The sequence below is a fragment of the Poecilia reticulata genome, chromosome 6 (assembly GCF_904066995.2).
Source record: "Poecilia reticulata chromosome 6, P_reticulata-male-v2, whole genome shotgun sequence".
Taxonomy (NCBI): Eukaryota; Metazoa; Chordata; class Actinopteri; order Cyprinodontiformes; family Poeciliidae; genus Poecilia; species Poecilia reticulata.
In genome coordinates this window covers 15,461,750-15,471,453 of record NC_088835.1, presented here as the reverse complement: position 1 = coordinate 15,471,453, position 9,704 = coordinate 15,461,750, and the positions used below count along the sequence as shown (strand labels likewise).

At 38.8% G+C, this 9,704-nt stretch overlaps 1 protein-coding gene across 2 annotated transcripts; it reads left to right on the top strand.

Annotated features, from left to right (window-relative positions):
* Nucleotides 1–5,701: 5,701 nt before the first annotated feature.
* mterf2 (mitochondrial transcription termination factor 2) lies at nt 5,702–9,272 on the top strand. Of its 2 annotated transcripts, none has more exons than XM_008411623.2 (2): nt 5,702–5,818; nt 7,765–9,272. In XM_008411623.2, exon 2 carries the CDS (start codon nt 7,794–7,796, stop codon nt 8,919–8,921), a length of 1,128 nt encoding a protein of 375 aa, XP_008409845.2. In that variant the 5' UTR covers nt 5,702–5,818; nt 7,765–7,793; the 3' UTR covers nt 8,922–9,272. The 2 variants fall into 2 exon arrangements, with proteins under 2 accessions (XP_008409845.2, XP_081464160.1); XM_081608034.1 differs by having other exon boundaries at nt 5,741–5,818; nt 7,865–9,272.
* Nucleotides 9,273–9,704: the final 432 nt, after the last annotated feature.

The following is a 9,704-nucleotide window of genomic DNA, read 5'->3' as shown; positions in this document are numbered from 1 at the left end:
ATCCCAAGCAGATTGACATCTTCACTCATCTGAATTCGACCCTCTAGGTCCATGGGAGGTGTGTAGGACAGATCCTGGTTCGAGAAGTTACCCAGTAGTTGTTCTCCGCCTGGAGCAGATCTGTAAGTAAGAAGATAATCCGCTCCAAAGCAATAACCCATCACAACATTGCCGCCCTCCTCCCTAAACACAACCTCTGGCCCCTGACTGTAGACCCGACTGAGGAAGAGGAGGAGGACGCAAAGCAGAAGGTCTGTGATCTTTGTGCAGGTCATGTTGGCTGTCTTTCCTCTTCCACACCACAACTGGGCTGAGCTTGTACAGTCTCTGTTTTATGTATCCACCTTAGTATTTCACTTGTTCCGCCTCCTATTCATTGTGTTGTCTTCCTCTTTCTAAAGCAAACCCAGTGACATCCTCCCACACAAACAAATATCAGAGGAGGGCAACAGTAGCAGGTGAAACAAAAATAATGAAGATATTTTATCGTGACAAACTCTTGTTAGATCAGTCAGTAAGGTCTCACCTGGTTGTCGTTTGACTAAGATGATTGCTGTTTTGACAGGTTTTCACTCAACACCAGACCTACGGAGTCATCAGACGGGCTGTAGGAGTGGCTAAAGGCTTTCTGGAAAGACAGTTCCGTGCAAGCAAGCTTACTGGCACATTTGCAAATGCATGCAATGTTTTTTTTCTGTTATTATTACTAAAATTCATTATAGGTTCATTGAGTCAACAGAACAATCTGAACTGAATCTAGATGATAAAAATCACATACAGGTTCAGTTTCCAGGAAGCTGTGAGTGTCTTATTTCAACTGTTGATGTAATGCAAGAAAACGGCCAGCTCGCAACCTTTTACCTAAGGTGAGTTTCAAGTTTGATAAAGATTAGGAAACATGATACGCAAGAAGATGAATGAAAAATCTTTTTATTAGAATGCCAGTAAGAGCAGACACAGCTGCTCAGAAGTCCTCTTAGCTTTGGCCTTATTAGCACAGCTTTTTTCTATAAGGGGCATGTTTCTGTACTTTCACTACACTGTGCCTTTAAATCGTTTTTTCAGGTGGAGGAAGGTTTTTATTTGGTTTCTTCAGTATCAAAGTCCACTTTGGCAAGATAATAAAATTGCACTTTGCCCGTCAAGCATTTATTGATGTGATCTTGATAATAAAGTGTCAGGAAAAAACCTTACAAGTGGTATTCTCTAAAAATTAATCTAAGGTCTCCGTATTGAAATAAGTCAAAACACAAAGTAAAACTTAGACTAAAATCTTCTATTTTAAGTTGTGAATAATGAAAAATCATTTCAGATTTTGTTTCTTCTTTATACAGGCCCATAAAAGTTGAGAAGACAACTTTTATGGGCCTGCATGACATGCACAGTAAATTACATTGGTAACATCCAAAAGCTTCTTAATCTCCATCTTTGTTTATGTATATCGGAAGTAGATTATTTTCTTTTCAAGGAAGGATATGAGTCATTATGCGTATAATTAAGGTTGGGTTTCTTTGTATGATGCTAGTTCACAACAAGTCATTGCAAAGCACTTAACAGGACAAAGCTGCTCAAATGACTTTATGTAATGGCTATTGAGCGTAAACTTTGAACCAAGAATGTTAGCAACGCCGACGATGAAAAACTCTGAACATGCAAAATGCAGGAATCATCTACATAAATGTTTGAAAATAGAAATGAAATCACACCTAGCTAAATTATGTTGCAGTTCCGGGTGCTGCGGTGGCTCGGGTGTAAAGTACAACGTTTATGTGGAGGCCTTGGTTCTTGATGCAGCGTCACAGGTTCTGACTTGAACTGACATGACCTTTGTCTCATGGCTTCCTCCTTTCTCCTTACCCTCTTTCCTGTCTGACTACTCTCAAATAAAGGCCACTAGAGCCAATAAAACCTTTTACAAAAAAGTCATGTTGCAGTGCCATTGGGAAATGCTACTTGTTCTGTTAAGTGACCAAGTTTACTATCATTAGCTCAGATAAATAATAGTTCTCTGTGAAGAAAAATCAAGCGCTGGCTTGTCTTTCAGCTTTATTGGCCATACCTGCCAAATAGAGATATGAATGTTGCAAATATATAGCTGTCAGGGTGTCGTGGATGCTGCCAGAAGATTCTGGCAGTATCAAGAGGAAAACACTGAAGCTGCACTTAGAGGTTATTTCTTGTGGCGTGGGAGATACGTATGCAGCTCTCTCTTTTTACTATTGAAACGGATCAAGTCGACACAAATCCTTTGCCGGTGCTGTTTGGCGCCATAGGAGTGCATTGTGTAGCTCTTCGACTCTATTAACGTCCATTCTTTTGGGGTCCTCTTTAAAATGTTGTAATAAAGGAAGGGGGCGTAAAGCATGCAGTAGCTGTACTTTGACTCTGATTTTAGTGATGTTCTCCACATCTTCGCCTCAGCAAGTTCATCCTTACTAAACAATATCTCCTGACTAGATAGGTGATTTTCTATCCATAGACTATAAACATCGGATAGATTGCTTTTCCTTGTTTGGGTTTGACATCAAAACAGCTGCTCCCCTCCTGGGCTGTTCATGGGCCAATCAGATGACTTCAGAGTTCCTTCAGGGCAGCAGTGTGTGAAAAGAGTCCTCATTTATCACACTGACATCGGCAACAGTGTCAATTTTAAATTCAACCTGAGTTTCATCAGCCTTCAGCTACAGTTCATGATTCCCTTTTCTCATTTTTATGACACTCAAGACGTACAAGATATGAGGTTGGTTCATCTTTTGCCTCTGTAACCTAGTTTATTAATTATCTGTGTCGACACACTCTGGCCCACTGCCCCTTTTATGACGGCTGCGACACAAAGCTTTCTTTGCAGCGCAGATAACATATCATGCGGTACTTTTAACATTTCCCACATTTATCTTATTTCCCCCCTTGCTTATGTCCGTGTAGTTTTCTTCGTTGTGATTTCGAATGCATGCGCCTCTTTTTTTTTTTTTTCTTTTCCTAAACAGATCCCTACTCCTAAAGTTAATGAATTCATGTGGTTGTTCTGCGTGGTGTTTTCTGTGTTTAACATAATGTATGTTTTCCCCACTGATAACTAAGTAACCATACAACACTTTTTTGCATGGACATGGAACTTCACACCTTGTGACAAATGTGGTTATTTATTTAACTGTTTATTCAGCACTTATCCTGGAATGCCATGTTAATATGTAATGCATTTTCATAATCACTTAACAAATCGTAGTAATGTTATTGCAGATCAGTTAATTTTTAACTGAATGCTGAGATGTAAGAGTACAATAAACTAGAATTTTCAAACAGAGGGCATCAAAACGCAACATTTTAATTCTCACATTTATTATCCTTTGCCCTGATATTGTTGTCAGTGGTGGGATGGACTTACAGGCAAAGTGTAGCAGTGAAAGATGATTCATTCAGTATCAGACTTGCATCCACTGAATATCTGCTCGTAATTCACACAGAAAGGAGATAACATCACAAAAAGCTTTTGTGTTCTGTGTACAAAATATTCTTACGCTACAGAGAATGGAGTTGCTGGTGTCTTGTTCTTTTTCTGGTTTACTGTTAGTTTTATGCCAGATGTAACAGGATGCAACAAGATACACTTTTGTCTTGGCTGTTTAAAGAATATTTTCCCAAAAGTCTTTCTATCTCTCTCTGTGTTTTGCTTGGGTCCTAAAACCTTAAAGGTTGCTTTGTTACCCTTTTGAGACTGGAAGGTATTGACTTTTTTTCTCATTTGCTTTTAAATTTCTTCAGATCACAGCATAGTAAAATGCTTTTTAACACCTATTGGCCGACTTTATACTGTCAGAGACGTTCTATTTAAATGTCTTAGCTCTGCAGCTCTAGCTATAACCAACCCTAATGTGGCAAAGGGAAATGGAATTACACAATTAAACTAAATCAATTATTTCTCAATTTAACAAAGGGGGCGATTCATTTGTCACACAAAGCCAGACTGCTTCGGATGGTGTTTTTCAACCTACAATTAAAATCATCCCTCAAAAGCTAAATTTGGGGTTTATAATAGAAGCTGTAAATCTGGCAAATAGCCCCCTGACATGACTGTATTCGCTGTATAATATATTCTGTATTCACAACACAGTCACTATTAAGCTTGATCTTTCATTTTTTTCTTTTCACAAAAAGAAAGCGAAAGAAATTTAAAGAATGAGAATGTCTCATAAAAATCAGCTCAACAATGTCTGAGTCAGAGAAAATTTGTTAGCTGGAAATCCCCGTACTTACCCAGACCTATGCTGGGTAGAAAAGATTAGTAAAATACCCTTACATCACTTGATAGTGGAAACTTTGTGGAGTGAGGAGGGGTGAGGAGGTATTCAGACTATGCGGACGGGAATCTCCTGTTTTATTCTTGTTCTTTATTAGTGCCAGTTCTGTAATGTGGGAACGCTCTCACAGACCTCACACAAAGTTAAACATGGGAGAAACCACAACACATCCACAAACAAAACAAAAGTCTCATTTGTCAGAGTATCTTGACAGGGGCCTATAGCCTCTTCTATATGAAATGATTATCTTTCTTTGTTCATTTTTGATTTGTCTATTTTGAATGCATGTTTAAGTTTTTAAATCCGCTATAAAACGTCTCTTTAACAGCTATTGAAACAATTAGCTGGTTGAGTGGAGATGTGACAAAAGATGTGTTTCTTTGATTCCACTCTAAGGAATTTCCCATGAAAGTCCTGCAAACCACTGACAGTGCTGAAGCAAAACAATCACATTTATCTCTTTATGTGTGGACATCTGTCAGAAAAATGACAGAAATAAGTGCAATTCTAGCACCAACCTGTTTTCCCTTGGGGTAAATAATCAGTTTACTTGCACATAAACTATAATGGACCCAGATACTCACACAGCAGCAGCAGCAGGTCCTGTTTGGCAGAGGCAACAGCTTGCAGAGCTGATGATCAAGCATCATGATTAAGCACCAACTGTGAAAAACTCTCCATGTGTTCGGTCCAATTCAGTCTGGCGCTGATTACACTCATCAGGACCCCTCGTGCTTCAGGGTTTGGAGGCGCACCAACTGCTGTTTGAGATCCAAATTTTCCCCAAAATTATTTGATTACTGGACATATGGGGGGAAATAAATTAGCAAAGTTTTAAAAAGGTGAGAGCTGCAAAGTATGAGATGGCATGAGGTGTGCAAAAAATAATGAGGAGAGTTTTTTTTTTTGCTAGTTAGCAATTTTTAAAAATATTTAATGTCAAGAATAGAAAAAGCAAAAGTTGCAAGTTGTGTGGTAGCGCCTGTGCTAAGAAAGACGGAATGTGCACTCTTGAAATAAAAAAATACAATGTTATGCTTACTTTCTATTGTTTAAAGGGGATATTATGTAAAATCAACTTTTTAGAGTTTTATATCATGTTATGATGTTATTGAAAGCATCAAAAACATACCAGGAGTGTTGCTTTGAATTTTTAGTGTTTGAGAAATCCTTGAATCTCTAGTAGCAATCATTCGGGAGTGCCTAAACGCCACAGTAAATCTTCAAATCAAGTTTATTTGTCTAGCACATTTCAGCTATTCAATGACTACATTTGTCGTAGTTGGTAACCCCTGCTGCTTAAGGGAACATAATGCTTGACTAATTATCTAGCTATTAATCAGCTTGTTAAAACTATATACATGTTTTTTTCCTATTCCAAAAAAACTAAAATATTTAGAATGTTTTATATCGGTTGCAGTTTTTGCGATACCTTTTACGGCCACTATGTGTCACTGTTTTCAGCCACACCAGAACTGTGTTTCATAACGAAACGTCACATCCTCTGACAGCCGCTAAAGGTAATTCATTTAAGTTACAAATGTTCTCCTGTATTACCCTATATTTTTAAGGTATTTCAATACTTTAGTTAAATAAATGCGGTTCTTAACCTATAAAATCCAGCACATTTCTCAGTCAATGTACTTCCTGCAGTGTACCGGAGGTAATTTAGTGTCATCCAGCTGTTAGCTTCCAAGCTACAATCCCACTATATTCGTATTTATTGTGTGATAAATTAAAAACAACGTATCAGCTTTAAGGTTGTTTCGTGTCATCAGTCGTTATTGAGTCAGACCAGACATTCATGTTTGTTCATGCTTTCTCCTTTGACTCGATTTGGCATTAACCGAAGAAAACCCATTATATCTAATCACATCAGGGTGCACGTTTTATGAATTTAAGGTTGAGTTAACGTTGAGTGACACGAATCAGCTTAGTGTAAAATAAATAAGCCATGACTGGCTTTTTAAAAAATTTTTGATCACAAATTATTTATTTTTAGGAGATGTAATCACTGCATTCTTAAAGTGTTGGTTCAGGATGATAGGGGTGGTTGTTTAGCTTACAGTGAAAAATAATTGGGGCATAGCATATTTCTGTTAAAGGTTTGCAGAATGAAGATGAGGTAATGTACCAGAGAAATTGCAGAGATGGGTTGAGTCTTCTCTGGTTAAATGGAGCGTAAGAGTAAATGCTCCCCCTCCCCCACCTGATGCTCAGATCAGTAAGGTGACTGAAAGAAAGCTATTCCACAGTGAATTGAGCTTTCTGTCTCTTCTGTCCCATTGTCACTGCTGAGAAAGACTGATTCAGATCTCTGATCACATGTCTTGCCCAACAACACAAGGTGTGTGATGACGAGAAAACTGGAAAAAAAACAAAAACGCTATCACTCCTTTTAAGGAAAAGCTGCTTTAAAGCTACAGTTGAAAAGCTATTTATATAACTCCTGTGCAGGTGAATGACATGAAGAATAGAAAATGAAATAAGAAAGTGATAAAAAACAAACAAAAAAAACAAACAGTGCCAAAAAGGTAAACAGTATGAACAATAAAGTCAGTGATAAAAGGCACAGAATAAACAATGACTGGTCATGCTCTCTGGAATTGAAAACCAACTTAAAAATATGAGTTTTTAACAGAGATATGAAGTCATTTAAAGCTCTAGCAAACCACACAGAAAAATGGAGACTGTTCCAAAGCCTACAGGCTGCAGCTGAAAAACAGAGAAAAGAAAAAAAATTATATATATATATATATATATATATATATATATATATATATATATATATATATATAAACAAATGCAGCTCAACAGACATTCTGCTCAAGACTCTTACCAGGCCAACCAACTATTTTTTTAAAAAACAGTAATTATAGAGCTGCACAATGTATCACATATTGTGCAGCGGAAATAATATAAGTGTAATATAAGCTACATGAACCTACCACGTTCATGTGGTAGATTGGCTGAAATTTTAGAAAAAAAGTACTTTTATCTAGATTTAACATGTTGCATGTGCTATAATTATTTTAAAAAACAGCATTACGTTCAAAAAGTAAGATTACAGTCAGCCATCAATTTTTTTCTATAACATAATCCTTGACGTCATCTTTCTGCTCCATTCTACTTCTTTTTTTCCTAAGATGTTGAAGGTTCATTAAAGATACATTTGGAAAGAGGTGAATGGTGACAATAAATGTCACCATTCACCCATCACTTTGCTATAAAGTGATAGCAAAGTGAAATAAATCAAGTGATAGCCAAATAAATCAAGTGATAGCCAAAGAAAAATTATTCAATTTATGTTATTTCATGTTCATGTTGCACTGAATGCAGTATGACTTAAAGTAAAACAAAAGTGCAGATAAAATCAGAAAGTCTGTTCATGACTACACCTGTTTGAACCAGCTCTCATCACTGAGCGTCCTCATGTGATTGTTATTTTTACTGTTTTCTATCACAGCGTCTGAGCAGCCAGAGGACTTTGTCTCAATGTTGCGGTTGATTGCAACATCCTTGTGCCTCCGATGTCAACATGTCCCACTTTTACTTTCAAACCTCAGGGCATGTTCAACACTCGGCTCTGTGGAAAACCAACAGACTGTGGAAGCTCTTTATGAGCTCTCTGTGGACATCCAGAAAGTTCGGAAACTCAAAGGATGGGTGCTACATCAAAGTCCAGCCTACACTAAGGAGGTAGCCAGCCTGCTGAGAGACATGGGGGCCTCGACCCCCATCATCGCTCACATCTTGGCTGTTCACCCTGAGGCCGTCCTCTGTAATTCGGAGCAACTGCAGGCCCAGCAGGAGCTGTGGATGTCTGTCTGTCCGAACCACAGAGAGCTGATTGGTATTATTGAGAAATTCCCAGCCTCCTTCTTCTCCGCCTCCAGTCACCTAGAAAACCAGCGGAAAAACATTGTTTACTTCCAGAGCCTGAACCTTAACAAGAGGATCATTACCAAACTCATGGCCAGTGCTCCACAGAGCTTCAGCAGGCCTGTTGAGCAGAACCAGCTGATGGTCTGCACCCTCCAACAGGCCTACACAGAGCTCGGCGGCGACGAAGCCAACATGAGAATATGGCTGCAGAAGCTGCTGAGCCAGAACCCGTTTGTTCTGCTAAAGCCACCGGAGGTGCTGAGGCAGAATCTGCTGTTCCTCAAAGACAAAGGGTTCACCACCAGCGAACTCCTCCGTCTCCTCTCCAAACTGCGGGGCTTCGTCACCGAGCTGAACCCGGACAGCATGTGTCGGACCCTGGCTTTCTCCCAGGAAACCATCGGCTGCTCTGATGCAGAGCTCAGGGAGATTATCCTCAAGTGTCCGGCTCTGCTTTACCATCCAGAGTCCACTCTGGCTGAGCGCTTTGAGGGCCTCCTCAGCGCTGGGATCAGCATGTCTCAAATCATACAGACTCCAACCATCCTGGAGCTAACCACGCAGATCATAAATTACCGTATCCACCTCCTGAAGAGTCGCGGCTACGACGTTAGCACAGGTAGTCTAGACGTGATAAACGGTACCAAGAAAGACTTTGAGATGAACTTTGGGAAACTGCAGCTGCGTAGAGAGAGACCACTTTTTAACCCTGTCGCCCCTTTAAAAGGAGACGACTGAGTAGATGTCGGATTCGCGAAAGCACGAATCGAAAATAATTCTTTGTAGTATATGGCCTTGATGAGTACTTTTTTGTTTGTGCCTGTATCATAATACAGTGTGTTAAATCTGATGGTGTTCTTCATGGAGAGAGTTGGTTTTTCCTGGTGGCAATCCAAAGTGCATCAGCCTTAAAATTATAAATGAAATAGTAACCAGTTGTAAATTTTCAAGTCTAAGATTGAACCTGTGTAAAGAGAGATTTCCGTTTTGTTCAGTTACCTAAAGGTACAATTTAATAATGCAATTGCTTTCAATCTGCTGCCAAAGCTCCAATATTAATGCAAAGTGAAATAAATAAAAAAAAAAACATCCTCTGTGTTCTGTGTCACTATTTATGCTTTTTTTGTTGTTGCTTGTTTCAGTTGTGTTTGCCATAGGGGAAATTCATATTTCAACCTGTAGTTTGGACCAGAACATTTTTTTTGGGCTGCGGTTGTTGGCATTCTTACCTTGAAGGAAAATGATTGGAGGCTCAAATCCTGACCAGGGGTTTTCTGCATTTCATTAGAAGTTTATATTCATTGGACATACATTTTTGCCTTTTAAATATGCATTTTAACTCATCTTTCTCTAGGGAGAACTGATTACCCAACAAACAACTTCACTCCAATGAATTTATCAAAGTTTGAAGGAGTCAAAGTTTTATAACATCAGATCACTTCAACAACGGTTTAGGATGGAGGTGGCAGCGTCATGCTGAGGGTCAGTTTTGCCAAGAATCCAATTAATTTAAATGAACTG

What these genes read in the sequence shown, in the direction of transcription:
- mterf2 (XM_008411623.2), top strand. Translation starts at nt 7,794, where the DNA reads ATGTTGCGGTTGATTGCAACATCCTTGTGCCTCCGATGTCAACATGTC.